General features: G+C 43.7%; 1 protein-coding gene across 1 annotated transcript in view; it reads right to left on the bottom strand.

The window, feature by feature from the left end:
• POLN (DNA polymerase nu) overlaps positions 1-23534 on the bottom strand; it is a 419903-nt gene that overhangs the window by 363624 nt on the left and 32745 nt on the right. The window contains exon 3 of the mRNA XM_029592374.1: positions 12079-12582. Coding sequence (XP_029448234.1) covers positions 12079-12582 — 504 coding nt within the window. The remainder of the gene's footprint in view (positions 1-12078; positions 12583-23534) is intronic.

Here is a 23534-nt window from a genome sequence, read left to right as displayed (position 1 = left end):
TCTCTTCCTGCATTAGAGTCTCCAGAGGAGAGTATGTTGCTTATATTTTGAATCTAGCATGTTGCAAGAGAGGGAAGTTAGAGGGGAAAAGGCAGAAAAGGTAGGGGAAATGGATGAGAAAGGGGAAGGAAGCAAAAAGAGAGCAAGAGTGCATGGGAGTTGTGAGAGATTATGCGCCACATATATACAAAAACACCCCATCCTGCCATCCATCTACCCTCCTTACTGCCTTAGGAGGTCAGATATTGGGGAAGTGGAGAGGCAGGGAGCAATGTTGCCAACTTTGGAGAAATCTAGTATTATTACTAATACTATTTACCAAACCCCTAAACCCCTGGGAACCCTGCTCCTTTCTTTCCCAGCATTTTAAATCACTGACAGTCAGATCTGCCCCCCCCCCCCTTAAACCTTTCTCCCCCTCCAAGCTCAGGAAACCCTGAGGAAGACCTCCCCACCCTGCCTGACCCTCTCGGTGATTGCAATGTCCTATGTCGCCTTTCTTTTGAAAAGTTTAGGGATCACGTAAGCACATTCAATCCCCTTATGAATGGAATCAAGGTGATTAAGTGAACCATTTTGAACTTACCCTTTAGAAGGAATTTGGCCAAAGTTGTTAGGTCTAGGATAGAATGAAGTTCCCTCATTTTCTTCACAATCAGGAAGTACTTGGAAAAAAATCCCCACTCTCTTTTCCTTGGTGGAACAGGTTCAATTGCACTGGCTTCTAAGAGGGAGGAGAGCTCCTTTTGTAGCAGTTCCTGATGTTTAGAAGCAGGGGTAGATTGTAGGAAAATATTGGCCCGGGGGGGGGGGATTCTCCATACCAGCCCATGGGTATCCAGTTAGACACACAAAATTATATATATCTATTAGGGCTTTGCTCACCAACCCCACCAGTGGCGCAGTGTGCAGAAAGAGTATAGGAGTGGTATGTGGTGTGGAAGGAGAGGATGGGGGATGTGTATATGCATGAGGTGAGGGTGATGGGCAGCGTCAAGTTGTGTGTGGGATTATTGGTAGAATGTGTGTGGGGGTGGGGTTGGTAATGATGTGGCATGTGCATTTGTGGGGAAGGGGTGTTGTACGATGGGTCTGTGTGTAGGGGGTGATGTAGGAATGGGAGTGGAGGAGAGGGTGGTGTGTGATATCTGTGCAGAGTTTGGGGTGGTGCAGTACAAGTGAGATGCAGTACAAGTGAGATGCAGTACAAGTGAGATGCATTAGTGTTGGTTGTTTGCTGTGCAGGCAGTGCTCACCAGTCACCGCTACCACAACGTGGGGACACAACTGCACCTGCATGTGTGGAGGGGCTTATGGTGTGTGGGGGATTTGTCTATAAGTTGAAGGGATGGTTTGTGAGATGTGTCTATGGGGGGAAATGGTGGTGTATCTTTTGATATGGGTATATGTGTGGAGGGTGAGGGTGAAGGTTTGTGTCTGCACTCCCTCCCCCTCTCCCTTATCATTCCTGTCTTCTTCCTCCCATCCCAGTCTGGCACTCATTACTGAACTTCCTCCCTCCCAATCCAACTGCTCTCTTCTTTTTTCTTGCGCCCCCACCTTGGACTGCTTCCTTTGGCCGGCGAGGTCCAGGAAACCTCCACCAGCCTTTTCGCTCCATCCATGTCTCTCCTACTCGTCCCTCCCTTTTGGCTGCTTTCTGCCACTAGTGCAGCCCGAGAAATCCCATGAGCTCTACCACCACCACTGCTGCTCATTTTAACTCTTCTGCTGCTGAGGCATGAAAACCCCCACCAACCCTGCCACTGCCACTGCTTTTTCTCTTCTCTCTTTGACATTGCAGTGTGGCTCTGCTGTGCCTGCTTCTCTTCCTGATGTCTACAGTAGCAGCTTCGCCCCCAGCAGCTCTGGGCAAATGTCATGGTGTACACATGTGCAAACGCACTACAGTGATTACCCAGAGCTCCTCCATTCCCTTCCCTCTCATACCCCTCTTCCCACTCACCCCATTCCCTTCCCCTCCCATTTGATTCACCCTTACCCTCTCCCTCTGTCACTTTTCCTTACCTTCCCTCACCTCATCTCCCAGTTGACTACTTAACCTCCCCGGTTGATGTCTTCCATCCTGCAGGTTACTCAGACAATCTGTCACCACTGAATTTGGGCCCAGCAGCATGCATTGTCTTCTCTTCTTGCTGGCAGGGTGTGGGAACCCTGCCAGCACAATCCTCATCACTCACATTCAATACTGCTGGCTGGGCAAGAATCCTGTGGTGGCTGCACCAGCTTTTCGTGCAACACTTGTTGCTGTGCTGGGCCTGGCCTGGGCTGCATATTGAGCTAGAGGGAAAGCCTACTATGGGGATGTTTGCAGGCTGCAGGAGCCAGGGACACTTTATGCCGGCACCGCCTTACAATTTTGTACCATGTCCAGCCCCTGCCTAATTGTAGAACCACGTGGTTCTACAATTAGGCAGGGGCTAGGTGTGGTGTAAAATTGTAAGGTGACGACATCGCAAGCAGAAAGAGTCTCCAGCTCCTACAGTCCGCAAACATCCCTGTGGTGGCCTTTCCTTCTAACAAGCGAGGCATGATTGGAGAGTTAGAGACAGACCCCGCAGTGGTGTGGCTCTATTGCAGGACTGGCCCATCATCTTCCCTGCTTTTTTGGTCACGGCCCACATCATGATTCCTCAACAAAAATAGTGGGTTGATGGCCAAAGAACGCAGAAAGATGGTGTGCCTGCTCTGCACTAACAGCCTCGCTACTGCGGAGTTTGTGCAGCAACACCTTTTTGGTTGAGTTGTCGAGCTGCCTTACCTGGTGCCAGGCCAGCCACCAGCTTAGGGGAAAGCAGTTCAAGTGAGATGCATTACGGTTGGTTGGTTGTTTGCTGTGCAGGCAGTGCTCACCAGTCACTGCTACCACAACGTGGGGACACAACTGCACCTGCAATGCAAGCAGGAGCTTGAGAGACCATGTGACCAGCTAAACCAGCCTACCAGGACATGCCTGATCCCCCAATAGGCCAATCTGCCCCTATTTAGAAGCAAACCAAGATCTTTTAATGGGGCAATTTGGTTGGAGTTTCCAAACAATGTAATTTTGTATCTGTTTCTGATTATGCTGAGAACCCAAGTATGTGAAGGTTCCCTGGGCCAATGGTTTACATAAAAACTTAGCCTTTCCCCAACAGGAAGGCTCTCTGGTTCAGATAGTGATCTTGGCTGTGCTCTCCTTGATGCAGTCAAAACTCTATCCCAGGTTTTGGCTGGATGCTGGCTGTGGCTTTTGAGCCCTCTGCTGTATGGGATGAGTGTGAGGTCCCTGCTGTTGATAGGAACGAAGAATTGCAGAGAATAATGTCTTCTCAGAGAATAAAAGGATTTTCTCAGGGCCCCATTTTAATGCATCCTAGATATGGAAGGTGGGTGTGGAGCAACAGGAGAGAGGATCTGAAGCATAGCACAGTGGTTTTTAATTTGAGCCACAACTTCCCTGTTCTTATCTCTAAGGAGATTCTTTTCACTGCATGGCATGTCCATGAGCCTTTTCTGACCTCCTATTTGAGGTCTGATGCCTGCAACTAAGAGAGTCTGCAATTTCAAGAGACACTCAATGCCATCAAAAACACTGTAGGTCGAACAGATCATGTGATTTCTACTTTCCATTCCCTTGTCTACTAGCAGCTCTAGATTGACACACATCTCCTGAAGGAGATCTTCAGACATACCCTTTATCTCTTTCAGTGTGTTTTTCATATGCTGACCCATGAAGAGTTGCCAGGATGCAAGGTCAAAAGTACAAGAATCCTTATCTCAGGACACAGAAGTGTAGGTTCTAGATATTTTGACCCTTTTGAGAGCAAATTTAACTACAATTGCTTCACAAATCTGGAAGCCTACTGGACTCGATCTATTGCTTCTGCTTTCTTATTCACTGGCTATAAAAGATGGGATTCTCCCATATTCTCCTCTGTGTTTCCTGCAGGATATCATGGAATGGCCTATCATGGATTTCCTTTGGGCAGTCATTAATTGGAGAATATCAAGCATTTTTGCCCTGGATGCTTCCTCCTGTAAATCAAAGAGATCAAGTCTACCATTCTTATTACAAAATTGACAAAGGAGGAGTCCTCTAGAAGACACCTTCTTCTTTCCTGTGAGAGGTGGGTGGGTGGGAGTTCAACGGGCAACCTGTTGACTCTCCTGATCAGAGTAGTCCTCAGATTAATAGGCATACTACCAGGAGTACTCAGACTCTGTCAGAATCATAGGTTGGTGTTTCATTCTGAGTTTGTATCTAGCTAGAAGACAAGGCCTCAGTAAGGGTATCATTTATCTATTGGTATCTAGACCTCAATGAACTTGGATAAGCTTCCTCCCCCCCCCCCCCCCCCCCCACACACACACATTGCACTAGAAATTGGCAAAAGTGTGGCAATTCTCAATGCTAATGCTTCTTAATGAATTGGCATTGCGGCCCTTCTGTCAGATGCTATGAGAATATCGAGTAATAGCTGGGTATTTGTTTGCAAAGTGACTGACAATGTTGATACTGATGCACTGGTACTTGCAGCTCTGTGATCCAATGCTGCCTGGATCATTTTCTTCACTCCTCCTCAAAAATTGCTGATACTAATACTGCTTGGGAAGCAGGAGTGTTTACATCTTCCTGGGTGACTTGAGGAAGATCAGTGGCTGGCATCCTGGCCCTTTGAGGCGATTATGATTCCTGAGATGGATATGAGAGTGTACTTCCCTTTCAGTCAGAGCACTTGCTTTGGGGAATTTAGGACCACAGCCACAATCTTCCTGATCCCGAAATCGTGCACTGACAGGGACTAATGCTGATGTTTCATAGCCTTCATCTGATGCTTCAAACTGGTACTCTGCAGTACTGGCTCTGATGAAGTGGAATCTTTTGCTTTCATTGGATGAAGGCATTAGATGATGGTCTTCTCCCTGGTCTCTATGGGTGCTTGTTGTCAAGGGAAACCGATGCTTCCTTGATGTTGATGCACCACTAGTATCCAATGCAGTTCCTGGGCCCTTCGATGGCAATGTCAATGCCTCAAATACCAATGGGCCAGACTTACTTTTTCCAATAACTTCTCCATGAGTTCAAGGCAAGAATGACATCCTCTAGGAGTCATCTTCCTGCATGTGGAACACTCCTCAATGTAATGGTCATATCATGGGGATCCGTGATAGCCATGATGCGTGTGCACCAAGAGCACTTGCTGAAGTCACTGGTCCTCTATTCTTTCTTGAGTATCAGCCAAAAAGATAATGAGGCAAAATTGAACGATTTCATTTTATAAAATCCTGATACCACTCAATACACCAATACTGATACACACAAAGAAAACTAACTTACTTGAGGAAATTTATCTAGTGAATCTAATGAGGGTAAGAGAATGTGAACCAAGTGGCCCCATGACGAAATCACATGAAAATAAAAATTTCTTGCAATGAGACAAAAAAATACAATTGTTAGGCTCCATGGAAAAACTATAACTGAAGGGACCCCCATGCAATATCCTTGATGTGGGATGGTGTGCATATGCTCCATAGCACTTGTCAAAAGCTTCTAGAATCTTTGGAGTAATCCTCACCACCCAGGTTCTGTTGGATAAGATCACCCCACCTGAGAGGATTATTACATTCTGCTTGTCCTCAGAGAAACATCCTGTTATGATTTTTTTCTCCTGATCATCATTTCAAGTAAAGAGAATTACTTGGAAATAACATCTACCTGTGTTGCTATGAATTATTCCAGGACATTTGGAAGTACAGTGCAAGTAACCTCATCAGTACAGCCTTGAAGTGTAGCTTCACCCCGAGTGGGAACGAACCCCAATTCCCTCCTACTTGAAGAGGGAGTTATAATCTATGTTTCATTATCCAATAAGTCACAGTGATGTTTGCTGTGTAAAAAGTGCAGAGCTGGCACTAACATAAGAAATTGCCATACTGGGTTAGACCAAGGGTCCATCAAGCCTAGTATCCTGTTTTCAACAGTGGCCAATCCAGGCCATAAGAACCTGGCAAGTATCCAAACACTAATGGCCAAATTTTAAACCCCCCCCTCCCCCCCATGCGTAAAATCCGGGAGTTACGGGCGCAGCTAGACTTTGCGGGTGCCGTGTGCATTTTAGAAGGGGCCTGGCCGCGTGCGTTACCCCTTTACACGCACAAGAACCAGGCCTCTTCCAAGGGGCAGGCTGGGGGCTGAGAGGGGTGGGGGCGGGCCGGGACAGCCACATTGATCACTGTCCCGGCTGCCGGCACATGCAACTTACTTCAGGTTGAGCCTTTAAGTAAATTTGAGGAAAAAAGACAAAAAAGGGAAAAAGGTAAGAATTAGGGATTGGGGAGGAGAGGGGAAGGGGAAGGGAGGTTAGAGTAGGAGGTAGGGAAGTTCCTTCCCAGTCCGCTCTTTAATTGGAGCGGACTGGGAGGGAACTGGGGAACACTGCAATGCGTCACCTCGCGAATTTTGCTAAACTATCCCCCCCCCCCTTGCGCGCGCACATGCCACGTGAATTACAAAATTTGGTGTGCAGCCCGCATGCTCATGTTATAAAATTAGTCAAAATACAAAATCAATCCAGCTATGTAGGGAACTCTATGAGACACTTACTTTGCAACCGTCATACGTAGCCGCAGTAGAATGATGGCTTATAATATCAAGCCCTTGCAACTCTGGGCTTGAATAATCATAGGTTGCTGTGAGTGTTTAGAATGCAAACATTGTGTAAACACTACTAATGTCTGCACACCGCTTTCCACCAGTTGGGTAAATGATATCTTACATCCTGAAGTGCTCGCTCCAACACAGCAGTGTTTCGGAGTGTAGACTCCTTCCTCAGGGAACTTCAGGGAGGTAGTTGACTGGTGCAATTCTGTGTGGAAATGCAATTATGAAGAGTTCTGAAAAAATGCCAAAAGGCTATTAATATGACAAATGGCTGAGATTTGGAAGAAAAAACATAAACTTACTGTGAATTGATAATTGTGGTCAGTCAAATAGCGGTGAATAACACTGGCTGAGATCGCTGAAACAACATGAAAGGGCAGCACAATTGGAGTGCAGGGAAATTTCCTTTACAGATGAATTTATACATGTAGAATAAAAAATCTTTAATGAATTAGAAAGTCATTATTGCAATGCCCAAGTAAAAACTTACGTGCCCCAAGAAGTGAGCAGCCTTGCCGTGATGCTTGCCGCTGAAATGACAGCGATCCGCGGGCAAAAACGCCGGTTTTAAAGGGGACCTGTCGACTGAAAAGGTTGAGGCAGGAAATGACGTTCCAGATTCCAAATTTGGTGCTGCCCATATTAGGTGAATGACGTGTATGGGGAATACTAGCCCAGCTGAAATCCATATTTGGGCTCTGACGTCATGCGGCGGCCATTTTGAGTGTAATAGCCCTCCTGAAATCCATATTTGGGCACTGACATCATGCGGCGGCCATTTTGAATTAGTAGCCCTACTGAAATCCATATTTGGGCACTGACATCATGCGGCGGCCATTTTGAAACAGGAAGATTATAAATTGCATTCAAATTATAAAGTGCCGCGGGTGGGGAATCCCATAAATGTGAAAGGGACTTCCTAACCCTGCATTGTCTTCTAAACAACAGAATAGTGGGGTTTGAAAGGATGGCCGTGCTCAGAAATGACATATTTGATTGAAAAGTGAGTAAAAGGAATACATCACTGGATGTTAAGGACCATAATCTCAAGATCTAAAAAAACGAAATAATTAAGGGAACACCCTTGCTGGGTGATTAAACTAGAGAAAACCATTCCACTCTTTCATTTAGCCCCAGTGGTTCAGTGGAGCGTAATAGAAAGATCCAGCGATTTTCCTTAAAATTAAGCTGGGATGTTCTATCGCCTCCTCTCCAATGATGGGGAATGTGTTCCAAAATAGCCCATTTGTATTCATCAAATGTATGTGTGTGAGCCAAGCTGTGTTGTACTATGGGTGCTTTAATATCTTGATTATTGATCCTACTGCGGTGTTCAACTAATCGAATGCGAATCTTGCGTCGTGTACGTCCAATGTAGACTTTGTTGCAAGGACACTGTAATACATAAATTACAAAATCAGTGTTGCAATTAACATTGTGTCTGTGGATAATCTGCAATCCTGTTTGTGGATCAGTCCAATAGGAACCAGTCATAGCTTGGCTGCAACAGGAACATTTCCCACAGGTTGAGAATAGCCCAAATGAGGGGCCAGTTTGTGAACTAGGGGCAGCTCTAACTACCTTTTGCTTGATGTTGTGACCTCGAGAGTATGCGAACATGGGAGGTTCATGAAACAGAGAATGAGGACTAAGAACATGCCAATTATTCATGATTGCTTTTTTAATTTGTGTGGTGAGGTCTGTATATGGTAAAACGCAGATGATACTGGGAGATTCATTACAATGTTTGTACTGGAGTAGTTGGGTTCTATCAGAGAAAGTGGCCCTTTTATAGGCTCTGCGTATAACTCGGGCGGGATATCCCCTTTCTAGAAACCTGTCACGAAGATGTCCGGCCTGTAAGTGGAAGTCTCCAATGTCTGAACATAGTCTTCGGAGTCTGAAAAATTGACCCACGGGTAACCCCTCTTTAAATTTCCTGGGGTGATGGCTCTGAAAGCGAAGGTAATTGTTACGGTCTGTGGGTTTCCGAAACAGCGTGGTACTAATGCCTTGTGAGTCCTTCATGATCTTAATGTCCAAAAATGCTAGTGAATGCTGGTCGTAAACAATGCTGAACTTTAGATGAGGATCGATGTGATTGAGCCAGTGGTGAAACTGGAGCAGGTGTTCTTCTGTATGAGTCCAGATGAAGAATATATCGTCAATATATCGTGTCCATATTTGAACGAATTGGAATTGTGAAGATGGATAAACATGTTTTTCCTCAAATTGAGTCACATAGAGATTGGCAACATCGGGTGCTATGGGCGACCCCATAGCTACGCCATGTGTTTGAAGGTAAAACTGCTGTTCGAAAGAGAAAAAATTATTATAAAGAATGATTTCTGTCAATTCGACCAGGAAATCTGACGGAATGCGTTGCGGTCTCATTCTATTCTCTACTGTCTCCTGTACTAGCTTGAGTGCATCTAATTGCGGAATGTTTGTGTATAAGGACTCGATGTCTAAGCTGACTAGGAAATGATTACCAGATGTGTGACTAACCGTGGATAGTTTATTGAGCATATCAGAAGTATCTTGTACGTATGACCTAGCATTTTTGACGGGAGCTCGAAGAAAAATGTCCATGAATTTGGCTAACGGCTCCAAAATGGAGCCATTAGCAGAGACAATGGGCCGGCATGGTGGATGGATGAGGGTCTTGTGGATTTTGGGGACCCCGTAAATGACTGGGGTACGGGGATGTGCAACCTGAAGAAAGTTGTATTCCCTATCCGTAAGAAACCCTTGATCATGTGCAATTTTGAGCAAACTGCCAATCTTTTGGGATAATAATGGAGTAGGATCATCTTGTAGTAACCGATAATATTTCCGGTCATCTAGTTGTCGTAAAATTTCTGTGCGATAGTCTTCTTGATCTAAGATGACAGTAGCTCCGCCTTTGTCAGCTGGTTTGATAATTATCTCCGGGTTGGAAGATAATGCTCGAAGAGCCCGGTTTTCTGTCGAAGAAAGATTGAAAAAAGTGTGGTGATGTCTTGTTTCTATATTCGACACTTCTTGCAGAACCAGAGTTTGAAAAGCCTTGATTTGTTCGTCCACCACTCCTGGTGGAACCCAACAAGATTTCTTCTTAATAATGGAAGGATCAAATGATGTTTGTTGCGGGCTTTTGGAAAAATAGTGTTTAATCATGAGGAGTCTGAAAAATTTATATAACTGAATACGACAGATAAAGGGATCATGACGATTAGTGGGAACATAGGATAACCCTCGATTCAACACTTCTTCTTCTGCCGCTGTCAAATGGTGTCTTGATAGATTGATTATGGACGATTGTCCTGATTTTGCGACCGTGTGAACGGTTTGTGCCACTGGGCGTCCTCGTCGAGGGAAGGTTGTTGACGGGGTTTCCTGCCGTAAGGTCTTGGAGGGCGGGATGGGTACCTGCGTTTTTCTAAAAAAGAAGCCGTCGGACGTGGTCCTCGAGAAGCAGATTGATCTTCCGATCCACTGGAGGAGTCCTCTGATGAAGCGAAGGCCACTTTTTTGGGGGCTGTATCCTTGTCATCCTTCTTATGGAGCCATGTATAAATGCTGCCATTGTCATAATCACTTTTATGTCGTTTGAACTTAGTGACTTTATTGCGTTTTATATCTGTCTTGAATTTCTCAATCGTACCCTGTAATTCTTCCATAGACTTTTGTACCGACTCCACATCCGTCGAAGCTTTGAGTTCATCTTCCACCACAATGATTTCTGCTTGGATTTGTTCGGTGATTACTTTCGTATATTCAATGATTAAAAGCATTAGATCTAAGGAACACTTGTTCAGAATTGCGGCCCATTTAGCAAGGAAATCAGGCCTGTCTGTGAACATGAGTGGAGCTTTGTTGATGCGGAGTCCTCGTGGAATGACTTGTTGTTTGACGTACTCTATCATCGTAATGCCATGAAGTTCTGCGCGAGTATTCCTTTTATGGAGAATCAATAGGTCACCCAGGATGTCTGGAGAGGTAGTTGCTGGAGTAGTATCCGAAAAGAGGGATGTCTCTTGGGCTATATTAGAAACATGCTCTGCTGAGTAGCTGAAAATGTCCTTCCAATCTGATGAAGCCATTTGCAAAAGAAGAGAATGTTCTAACAATAGTAATTAAAGAAACTCAGAATAGCTGAAAATCAGAATCAGTCAAAATACAAAATCAATCCAGCTATGTAGGGAACTCTATGAGACACTTACTTTGCAACCGTCATACGTAGCCGCAGTAGAATGATGGCTTATAATATCAAGCCCTTGCAACTCTGGGCTTGAATAATCATAGGTTGCTGTGAGTGTTTAGAATGCAAACATTGTGTAAACACTGCATGCACCGGGTAGCACGTGCACATGGACATGTGCGCACCTATTAAAATCTACCCCTAAGTAGATCCCATGCTACTGATGCCAGTAATAACAGTGGCTATTCTCTAAGACGACCTGATTAATAACAGTTAATGGACTTCTACATGAACTTATCTAAACCTTTTTTAAACCCAGCTACACTAACTGCACTAACCACATCCTCTGACAACAAATTCCAGAGCTTAATTGTGAGTTGAGTAAAAAAGAATTTTCTCCAATTAGTTTTAAATGTGCTACTTGCTAACTTCATGGAGTGCCCCTAGTCTTTCTATTATCTGAAAGAGTAAATAACTAATTCACATTTACCCATTCTAGAGCTCTCATGATTTTAAAGACCTCTATCATATCCCACCTCAGCTGTCTCTTCTCCAAGCTGAATAGCCCTAGCCTCTTTAGCCTTTCCTCATAGGGGAGCTGTTCCAACCCCTTTATCATTTTGATCACCCTTCTCTGTACCTTTTCCATCGCAATAATATCTTTTTTGAGATGTGGCGACCAGAATTGTACACAGTACTTAAGGTGCGGTCTCACCATGGAGCGAAACAGAAGCATTATGACATTTTCCATTTTATTCATCATTTCCTTCCTAATAATTCCTAACATTCTGTTATTCTTGCAGTTTACCATGAGGACTTGGAGTTAAATTCCATGCCAAACTGCTCATACAGCAGAAAACCTGGCAAGTGACATCAGAAGGGGAGAAAATTGGTATGTGGGTGGTTTGGCACTTAAGTATCAGAAGAGGACACCCTGAATGGAAAGGCCAAGAAGGATGATAAAGTAATTGAGTCATTTCCCACAATTGCATAGAATGGCTGCAGTAAAAAGCAGAATCTGCAGCCATTCCCATGTTCTTGCAAGAAACTGGAGGTTCTATTATGGTCCTTTGTAAAGTTTTACTTTGGAGACCTTAATAAATAAAATGGGAAACTAAATGGTGTTCAAACTGTTTTACTGACTATTGAATGGTTTTATATATCAATTTTAACCTTTTCTGAGGACATACATGACATTGTAAACTAATAAGTGAAGAAAATACTTACTAACCTTGCTTATACTTAGCTGGGATGATCCATCCTTGAACACCATAGTTACTACCAGTGCTGTTGCTTGTTTTGTCTTTTCTAATAATGTTCTCTTTTCTTCAGATCCCAAAAGCCTGCAGTCACAGACTTCAAGTTGTGATAATTCTGGCATAACAGAATAACTCCCACATTTTTCTTCAATTATATTAACATCTTTCTTCATTGGTAACATTTCTTTCATATGCAACAAATGATCCAGCTTTCGTTTTAGAACCAGGCCTTTTCTCTTTTCTTCATCAGTTATTTTTTTTTGTGTGGATGAATATTGTTCCTTATATTGATATTTATACAGCATTGAGTCTTGACAATTTAATAAGGATTTTGAGCACTCAGAAGGGAGCAAAATGGAGCTCACTGGACTTTCCTTGTAAGATATTTTCTCGTTTTGTTCCACACTGTTTGAGTTAATTAATAAATGGTTTGAAATCGCTGATGATGTCTTCATTAATGCAGTTACATGAGCTACCTGAAAGAGGGAAATCAGAAAGTATTAAATATACCCCATATCAAAACTACATAAAATGTGTTTTCCTAAACCTTGCACAATAAACAAAGTTGCTTACCTGTAATGTGTTTTTCTCCATGGACAGCAGGATCATCAGCCACGCAAGTGAGTGACTGTATTTGTATGAGGTGATAGAGGATGTACATGTGGAGGATAGGAATCAGATAGGCCCCATGTATGTGTGAAAGTATGATCAGAGGTTAATACTGACAAGATGTAATAGTAAAAGTATGTTCTTAAAATGGTGAATGAGGATGTGAAAAACAGACATTATTGTGTACAAAGTCAGTACATAGCTTGTTAGGGAGTACTGGATATTTTTTACTAAGAAAAGATAACACAGACACTCGGTACTGCTTACAAGCTTGTGGGCTGTAGGTAGCCCCATTGCTCTCCTCCCCCCCCCCCCCCCCCCACTCTCCCTTTGCTAGAAGCAACCTGTAACAATTTACAGCCTACACAGCCCTCCCTTTCTCTAACTTGAAGTCTGCAAGCTTCAAGGTCACAAGCAGCACAAAATGGTGATATGACTTATTTAAAAGTATAAGATCACTACTTGCTTAAAGTCGGCTAGGAGATTAAGTGTTAAGCATAGCACAAGTTTTGCAAAACTGAAGTTTTATAGACTTTACATTAGTGATTTCTGGTTATTATTTTGGGGTGTTTTATAGAATGTGTTAGGTTTAGAGAAAATGCAGTGCTAATGGTCATAATATAGCGATTATAAGCAGTGGACAAAGACAAGAAGTCCACAATTTTCATACACTGTAAGATTTTCTTATCAGTAGCTTGGCAATATTTCAAGAAAATTAGACAAAGAAATCCCTTCTGAGCATGTATAGTCCGAAAGGCATATAACCCCAGCACACCTTACCCTAGACAAATATCTGCTGAGAGCTGATTCTGAATAGGCAGCACGCCAAATCTCACAATGACAAGGGATCTCCAGCGTTGACCTGTCTCCAACCAAGAAGCTGCTTAGTTGACTCACTATTTGGGATGGCCTGGAGACACTTTTCCAAGAAGGTAACAGCTTCCACTAGGCTTTTATATATCATTATACCCTATTAATTGGGGAAATGAGACATTTACTCTTGCTTATTATGTTGATTTACTGTATATATTCTGTTTTGTTGTTATTTTGTCTCAGGTGTTCTTGTAAGCACCTGTTTTGTAAATATATTATACAGAAAAATATAGCTTTCATTGTTTCACATAAGACATTAGTCAGTGTTGTTATTTTCTTAGTTTGAGTGATCCAGACCACTTTGGCAGATACCTTATTCCAGAACCCACTACAGTGACATCATCTGATGACTCCAACACAGAACATTTCTTCAAAAGTTGAAGAAAAGTCTAGAAAGTTTTTCTTGACATACATGGAAATACCTGGCATGCTGCCACTGCCATGCAAGCCATCTCAGTCCTATACAATAACTTAAAACAAAAGCCAACTCCAAAACATGAGGTAGAAGGGTACATGTGGCTGCTTATCCTACTATCCAAAAAGAACACCCATTACAGGTAAGCAATTTTAGCTTTCTCTATAGACAAGCGGGATGAATCAACCACATAACTGAGAATCCCTAGCTAAGGGTTCACATCCAACAAAAAAATGAAAACAACAACAACATATCGACAACAGGCAAAGAATATTTTACATGTTGTTTGTTTCATTTATTAATATAGAAAACCCCAAATAATACAATGGTATCCTTGGGGAATGGAGTTAGATTCTATTCCTCAAAGAGATCCTAGAGAACAGACTGACCAAACTTATTGTCATGTCAGGAGTATCTAAACAATTATGGCACCTATGCCACAAGAAGTGCATAAAATTTAACAGTGCTAATAGGTTTAATGGTAAAGTGAAGGTTTCCCCTAAAAGGAAGCCCTGAATTGTTTAAACAGTATGTAAACTGGATGTGCATAGGGCAAGAGGTTAATCTGGAGCCAGTGTAGGAATATTCAGAGGTCTTTGTCAGCTATGTGTCAGAAGAAGTTATTTACCCTTCTTGACAAACAAGGGGATACATCCCCTAGGGGCTCAGTCACTGAGCAGAAGTGATGACTCTACAGAGTTTGGGGCTACTCCCATTTGCAAGGGAAAGAGACTGGATGGAGATTACAGAAGGGAGCAGCAGGAGTAGACATGGATTTTCCTCTAAAAATCCACAGAGGCCAAAGAAGAAGAAGCAGAGGATGCAATACAGTCTGGAAGTTAAAAGATAAAACCTGTGTTTAACTGAGGCAGGAACTCATCTGAACCAAGAAGCCAAATTGTGCCAGAGTGAACATTTTTTGGGGCTCGGAGGATCCTGGTGCTGCACCAGAAGTATTTTTCCTTGAGCTGAACAGGACATTCTTGTGAGTAACTATTTTGCTAATTGAGGAAATTAAAGAGAGGACCAGGCTAGGTTGTGCAAAAAAGTGGGTCAATTGACCGCTCAGGAGCTCCAGGAACTCTGTGTCCACATTGAAGAGATGCTCCAGAAGGCAGTGGAGAGAGCCATAAAAGCTATGGATGTACAACATAAACTTGTGCCACAAATTAAGGCAGAGGACAAGGTCTGGTTTAGCACTCATCATATTCAACTCCGGTTGCCCACCATGAGACTTGCCCCCCGTTATATTGGGCCCTTCCCAATCACGTATCAGGTGGGCTCAGTAACTTACCAGTTGTGCCTACCAAATTCCTTGGGAGCCTATAATGTATTCCATGTTTCCCTTCTCAAGCCTCTAGTCCTCATGTGGCCCTCTAGGAAACTGTCCAAGCCCCAAGAGGTATCTGCTGAAGAAGATGCTACCTACTGGGTGGAAAATATCCTGAACATCAGATGTTGAACCAAGAGATTGGAATACCTGATTTCCTGGGAGGGGTATGGCCCGGAGGAGAATACTTGGGAGCCCGCCTCCAATATATTGCTCCATGGTGAGACTGCACCTTGAATATTGTGTGCAATTCTGGTCACTGCATCTTAAAAAAGATATAGTTGCACTGCAGAAAGTGCAGAGAAGGGTGACCAAAATGATAAGGGGCATGGAATGATTGCCCTATGAGGAAAGGCTAAGAAAGTTAGGGCTGTTCAGTTTGGAGAAGAGATGAATGAGGGGGGATATGATAAAGGTCTACAAAATCATAAAAGGACTTGAACAGGTTAATGTAAATCAGTTATTTACTCTCTCAGATAATAGAAGGGCACTAAGGGCACTCCATGAAGTTAGCAAGTAGCTCATTAAAAACAAATTGAAGAAAATCCTTTTTTACTCAGCGCATAGTTAAGCTCTGGAATTCATTGCCAGAGGATGTGGTTACAGCAGTTAGTGTAACTGGGTTTAAAAACAGTTTGGATAAGTTCCTAGAGGAAAAATCCATAAACTGCTTTTAATTAATAAGCAATAGTAGTTTGAGATTTATTTAATGTTTGGGTATTTGCCAGGTACTTGTGACTTGATTGTCCACTGTTAGAAACAGGATACTGGGCTTGATGGACCCTTGGTCTGACCCAGTACGGCATATCTCATGTTCTTATGTTCTTATATTGGACAAAAACGTCCTGAAAGAATTTCACACCTTGCACTCCAAAAAACAGGCAGGAGCAGACATTAGCGGTATTCCTGCTGCAAAGGTGCAGTCAGCAGTGGCACCAGGGCCGCGAAGAAGAGGAAGACGGTGGCGGCTTCCTAGCCGCTTAGGGAGGCAGAGTCTATGGCAGCGGCACTCCCACCGCGAAGAGCAAGGCCTCAGAGTTGGCAGCGTCCCAGGCTGCGGGGAGCAGCAGGAATGTGGCTCCCCACTGGAAGAGGCAGCATTGGCAGCGGCGGTCTGGGCGGCATAGGCCATGAAGAAGGAGCGGCGTCGGGCCGGGGAATGGTCAGGCGTCGGTGCAGATGAGAGGCTGCTCGTGGGATGGGCTCCACAAGCAGTATCGTAACATATACAGCTCTAGCATTAAACTTTCAAAAGGTAGACTTTGATAAAATGAGGAAATAGAAAAAAAAACTGTAAAGTGCAGCTAAAAAGGTTAAGAGTTTACATCAGACGTAGTCATTGTTTAAAAATATCATCTTGGAAGCTCAACCCAGATATATTCCATGCATTAAAAAAAGTGAAGAAATGCCAAATGACTGCCAGCATAGATAAAAGATGAGGTTAAAGAGGGTATTTTAACCAAAAGAACTTCTTTTAAAAATTGGAAAAAGGATCTATCTAACAAAAATAGGTAAAAGCATAAACATTGGGCAAGTTAGATGTAAAACATTGATAAAGCAGGTTAAATGACAATTTGAAAAGAAGCTGGCTGTAGAGGCAAAACTCAAAAACTTTTTGAAATATATCCAAAGCAGGAAGCCTGTAAAGGAGTTGGTTAGACCATTCTATGACCGAAGGGTTAAAGAGGCACTTAGAGAAGATAAGGCCATTGCGGAAAGACTAAATTAATTCTTTGCTTTGGTGTTTACTGCAGATGATGTTGGGGACATACCCATGCCAGATACTGTATTCAGTGGCAAGGATTCAGAAGAACTGAAGCAAGTCACAGTGAAGCTGGTAGAAGTAATAAGGCAGTTTGATAAACTAAAGCAAATCACCTGGACCAGATGGTGTGCCTTCTAGAGTTCTGAAAAAACTAAAAAATGAAATTATTAGTAATTTGTAACCTATCATTAAAATTGTCCATTGTACTCAAAAACTGGAGGGTGGCCAATGTAACCCCAATCTTTAAAAAGGGCTCCAGGGGTGATCTGGAAAACTATAGTCTGGTGAGACTGACTTGAAGTTAGTAAGTAGCACATTGAAAACAGATCGGAGAAAAGTATTTCATGTAATGTACAATTAAGCTATAGATTTCATTGCCAGAGGATTTGGTTAAGGCAGTTATTTATTTATTTATTAATAACATTGACTAATCACCTTACTGTCAAAAATGCCCAAAGCGATACACAGTTGTAAAACAATATGTAATATACAGAAATACAATATAACATTAAAATAATAACATTTTCCATTTCTATACCTATTGCCGGCTACCATTATCACATACCAGTAATAATTATTTCTAGTATTTCTACTAGTTCTCATTAATGCTATTATATAGATCACACTACAAGATCTTGCAACCTGTTGCGGCAATGGACAGGCACTTGAGAGTGTGAGCCCCTATGCTGCGATGTGACCGACACAACACCAGGGCTTGCAGTGGTCCATGCTGCTGGTGGGCTAATGCATCCAGGCATGGAAACTCTTTAAACTTGGAACAGGAACACTTGACTTGGAACAGCAACTTTTGACTTAAAACAGGAACACTCTTAACTTGGATATCCAATAAGCTCCAGGAACTGAGAACCAACAATGCAATGCTGGTCTCTTGGGGTAGCCCTCGGCAACTCCGAAAGCCCTTTCAGACTGCCACTTGGAAGTGGTTTGAGCGTGAGGACAGATGGAGGCCGAGGACTCAGAAAATGACTTGGAAGACGTGGACAAGATGCTGAAGACTTGGACATGACAAAGGCTCAGAACTTGGAACAAGATGAAGGCTCAAGACTTGGAACATGACAAAGGCTCGGGTCTTGAAAGCATGATGAAGGCTCAGGATTTGGAAGCATGATGAAGACTCTGAGAGAGTCCAGCACCACTGCACGCCCTGCACAACCCCCAGGCTGGCCGCAGACCACATCAATAGCGGTGCAGGTCATGGACTCAAAGACTTGGAACAAGATGGAAGCTGGTACAAGAACTCTTAAGACCAGGGACAGGAGTTAGTAACTCAGATTCAGACTCAAACTCAGGAACTCAGGCAAGGGACTCAGACTTAGGGACTCAGACTTTGGAGTCAGGAACTCAGAACTCAAACTCAGTAACTAGGAAGGACTTCCAAAGACTCCCAGTGTAAAGAAAACATTCTGGTTGTGACTGACCATTTCACCAGGTATGTACAGGCATACCCCACCAAGGACCAGAGAGTAAAGACTTTTGTCTGAGTATTATGGGAAAAATTCTTTGTGAACTATGGACTCCCAGCCTGGATACACTCCAATCAGGGGATGGATTTTGAAAGCAGACACATTAAAGAGATGTTGCAAGTGGCTGGGGTTAGGAAGTTACACACCTCTCCCTATCATCCCCAGGGAGACCCCCAGCCTGAGAGGTTTAACCAGACATTTCTAAACTATGTTGGGGACATTGAAGCCAGCTCAAAAGAGGAACTGGAGCCAGTATGTGAGCTATTTGGTGCATGCTTACAACTGCACATATAATGATGCTACAGGGTTTTCACCCTATTTTCACCATATTCGGCCTTGCACAAAGAAAAGATGCTCTTGAGACTCCTCCAGCCTATCCTTTTTGAAAGAAGGGACATTAAAAAATCACTGTGAAGCTGATCTTAAAGATCTAGTAGGTTGATAAAGCTTCAGTGCAGCACTGAAATAAGCTTTTCCAACAAGTTTTTCCTTAGTTTTAAAAACCTATTTTAAATTCTATTTCATCTTGTGATCATTTTTAGTGCCTATAATTTTAAGAAATTTTAACGTTATTTTTAGTGTATTAAGTGTATGTATTCCATTTTATTGATTATTTTTAAATGCTTTTAATAAGGCATTTTATAACCAAACTGTACACCGATGTGGTATCTATTGATGAATGTCGGTATAGAAAAACCATTAAAAAAATAAATAAAAATAATAGGCAACCAATAGAATTTAATGACAACATGAAACATATGATGGCACGTGGGGTCCCAGAAATGACTCTAGCAGCAACATTTTGGACATATTGTAATGCTTGCAAGGTAGTTTGAGGCAGCCTCAAGTACAAGTCATTACAATAGTCCAATGAAGACCCTATAAGGGCATGAATAATAGTCTTAATTTAATTTTCATTAAGAAAAGGACATACTCTTTGGATCATGTGCAGTTTAAAAAAATGCTCTTTTGACCACCTGATTAATTTGTGGATGAAAAGAAAGGGGCATTTTCAACTCAGGATGGGCTTTGAGGAGAGGCGCAGTTATCTTGGTCTGCCTAGGGCATAAGGGGTCTGTAGACCCTTGTAACACTGTCCCCATCCCACCCACCCCCCCACCAAAACCCACCCTGAGTTGAAAGTGCCCCTCTTACAGTGGGATATATATATAGTGTGTAAGATTGGCCCTTTCTCTCTCTCTCTGCCAGCTACTTATGAGCACACACATAAAGGCTCAAATACATGTGGTAGGGATATTTTAAATGGTACACATGTATATTGTACTTGCATGTATAATATAAAATTGAGCATCTTTTTGCTTGCATGCCCAATACACATGTTTATGGGTGCACGTGCGCATCTTTTATAATTTACTTGCAAGGGAGCAGTACAGTATAGGAGATAAAATTCTTCAAAGCATGGATCAAGAGTGGGGTCGAGTGGTGATCGTAGCTGATGATCTCAAGGTGGATAAGGTGATGACAAAAGCCAGAAAGATGAATAGGGAGAAAAATAGCGGAAACAAGGAGGTCATATTACCTCTGTATAAGTTCTGGTGAGACCTCATTTGGAATACTGTGTATGGTTCTGGAGACCACACCTTCAAAAGAATATCAACAGGATGGATTCGGTCCAGTGGGTGGCTATTAAAATGGTCAGTGATCTTTATTGTAAAGCATATGGGGACAGACTTGAAGGTCTAAACATGTATAACCTAGAGGAAAAACAAGATAGGGGAGATATCATAAAGACATTTAAATACCTCAAAGGTATTAATGCACAGGTGATTGGTTTCTTTCACCAGAAAGGAGATTCTGGAGTGAGGGGTCATGGGATAAGGGTGAAAGGGGGTAAACTAAGGAGTAATCTAAAGAATAATTTATTTATAGAAAGGATGGTGAACATACCTGGGAACTTTCCAGTTGTGGTCACCCTGAGATTGTTGTTGATTAGCAGAGGGTGAGGGAGGAGGAAGGGATGGAATAATATGTATCACTTTTCTCTCTGCTATCCCACCCCCAATCAATCGACACTTTCTCTCTCTTTCTTCTACCCACCACTAACAACTGTCCCCCACCTCCAGAGATGACCCCAGCTAATTTCCCATTCCTTTCTCCCTGACACCAGCACTCTCTTTGCTCCCACCCCCTATAAAAGTCACAGCTCCATGGCTTATACATCCTCACTTTACCCTTAGTTGAGTGAATCCCAAGTTCTGGAATCTGCAGATTGAGTTTTGTGTGTTGCAGCCCCTTTCCAATTTCTCACTACATGCTGTTTGCAGTGTATGCTCCAGACTCGCCCTACTTCTCCTGTTCTCTACAGGCTTACTGAAGTAGGGGAGTGACTTAGTTGTATATAGAGAGGCTCTGAGATTTCTAGAGTTTCTCCTGAGATGCTGCAACTGATGCAAATTCCTTGAGTCTCAGGGTGAAATCCTTAGCATTCCCACGTATGGTGGTGGATGCATGGAACAGCCTCCCTGTGGAGGTAGTGGAGACAAGTACAATATCAAAATTCAAGAAAGCATTGGAAAGACTAGGGAAGTAGTAGAGATTGTATTGCTGAGAAATTGAGTGGCTGGTCAAACTAGGTAGGCCAAATGATCTTTTTCTGCCATAATGTTTCTATGCGTAAACACAATGATAAGGGCATGTAATTGATAATAAGAGTGGGGGTGGCAGATGAAAAAAATCAAAGAGGAAGCTTGCATGTTAGCTCAAGCTTAAGGAATTTAGAGGGTCCAAAAGAGAAAAATAAGGCCCGTGATCAGAGTAGAGATACAACAGCATTAGACCTGGTTAAATGTTACAGTAATGGTAGGTCCGCACTGGGCTGCCATGGTTAAAATATAACTACTCTGGGGTGGCTGATTTGTCCTGCTGTCAATGGAGAACACCTATTAAAGGTAAACAACTTTGCTTTCTCCATGGACAAGCAGAACAATAATCAATCATAGAATTGGGAACTCCTAAGTTCTTATATCAGTAGTGAAAACATGCAATTCATATGATGGTTGGTGGGAGAGCTGAAGGAATTAAACAAACATTTGAGAACTGCTTGAACAAAACTGCTTGTGGCACTTGTAGTCTCTTAGGCTGAGGTGGGGTTGGCGCAACCTGCAGGGAGGAGCCGTGAAGGTCCCCTCTGTCAGCAGGCAGACCCGAAAGAGACATAGGCCCAACTGGAGCTTCGCCTTTACCAGCCCATGTCCCCCTCAGGTTGAGCGTTTGAGTGCCAGGGCCAGCAAGTCTTAGGTGGAGGCCTCTGCTGATGGTGGTGAGTTCTATTGAGGTAGCTGGGTCGGAGCAGGCATAGGTGAGACATGCCCAGAGATGAGCAGAAGTCAGTGGCAGGCAGCGATCAAGAATGTCCAGGAGCCAGGCTAAGGTCAGTGGCAGGCAGCATCAAGAATATCCAGGAATCAGGCTGGGTCAGTGGCAGGCAGCGATCAAGAGTATGCAGGAGTCAGGCTGAGGTCAGCACCAGGTCCAAAGAGAAAGGTGGGACCGATAGGCAGGGCAGGAAGGCACAGAGAAGAACAGGTAGGTAGAGATGTACTGAAGACAAGGAACTGAAGCTGAAAGTGTTGCGACCGTCGCTGCCCGACACCTCCACTCCGCCCTTCTTACCTCTTTGGTGACTCCTCCTGCGGTTGATGGATGTTTGGCTGCCGCGGCGTCTTCCTGCCGTCCTCTCCGGTGTCCCCAGACCGGCTTGGGCGCTGCCTCCCGCCATGCTGTTCAGCTGCCTAAGGGTGCGCGCGCCGCGCGGCCCTGTTTCAAGTACCTTCAATGGCGTGAACCTCAGGGGCGTCCCCCTGTGATGACGTCATGCATCCAGGATACAAATAGCCTACGTGATTGCTAGCTTACAAGTTAGCAAGGTTGGAACTCCTTCGGATAGGATTCGCTCCCCGAACCTAGCTACTCTGCCTCCACTTGGACTACTCTATTGGGGTACCCGTTCCTCGGGGGCCTCTCTCTATTTTCTCTTTCAGGTCGCTGTCTGGAACCGGTACTCGCTCCTCAAGGGCCCATGTTCCTGGACTCGCTACTTGGATTTCACTTCTGCCTTGAAGACACTGCTGCCTATACCATCTGTGAGTTACCACCTATCTCTCTCAGAGCTGTTCCCTGGAACCAGGTACTTGCTCCTCGAGGGCCTGCCTTTACTTCAGCTCCTGTGCTCCATACTGAGAGACCGCTGCATGAGTACATTACCAACGAGGTTCTAATCCTGAACTCTACATTCACTGCTGCTACTCATGATATCAATTTCTCTCCAAGCAGCACAGCCATTGTGGGATCGCTGTTCCAGAGCCTGAGGGACTACAAACCCAGCCGGGCTATATTCCAGCTCACTACCGCCACCTCTGGTGGCTCACCATCACTGTCTAATAAAAGATCTAAATTATGTATGTGACCTAAGCTGAGCCTGACCTGTGGCCCCTCACGGACCTTCCCCTGTGGGCGTGGTCATCTGCCACAGAGTCCAGGGTCCACCCAAAATCCTTACAAACAATAACAGATTGCTAACTCCATGGATCCAGCACAGCTCAATGCCCTGGGCCATACCGGGCCTGGCCCTGCGCATTTCGGAACAGCAAGATGCATTGGAGAAGCTCGCTTCAGCGTTTCACCAGCTGCACACACAGAAGACCCAAGGCGCTACTTCCAGCAATGAAGGTCAGTTACAGGAAATAACTTTAAAGACTGCTGTACCGCTGGTGGCTCCAGTTCGTTTCTCGGGAGAGATTCGGAAGACCAGGGGCTTTTTAAACCAGTGCTGCATGCACTTTGCTCTACAGCCGTCTCAGTTCCCTACAGCTTTCTCCAAGACTACTTACATCCTTTCCTATCTGGATGGAAGGGCCCTGTCTTGGGCAAAGTCATATAATCAAAATAATTTTTTTTTGCAAAAATCAATGGGATAATCAGAACTGCAACTC

The sequence above is a fragment of the Rhinatrema bivittatum genome, chromosome 1 (genome assembly GCF_901001135.1).
Source record: "Rhinatrema bivittatum chromosome 1, aRhiBiv1.1, whole genome shotgun sequence".
NCBI lineage: Eukaryota > Metazoa > Chordata > Amphibia > Gymnophiona > Rhinatrematidae > Rhinatrema > Rhinatrema bivittatum.
This window is presented reverse-complemented; position numbering and strand designations above follow the sequence as displayed.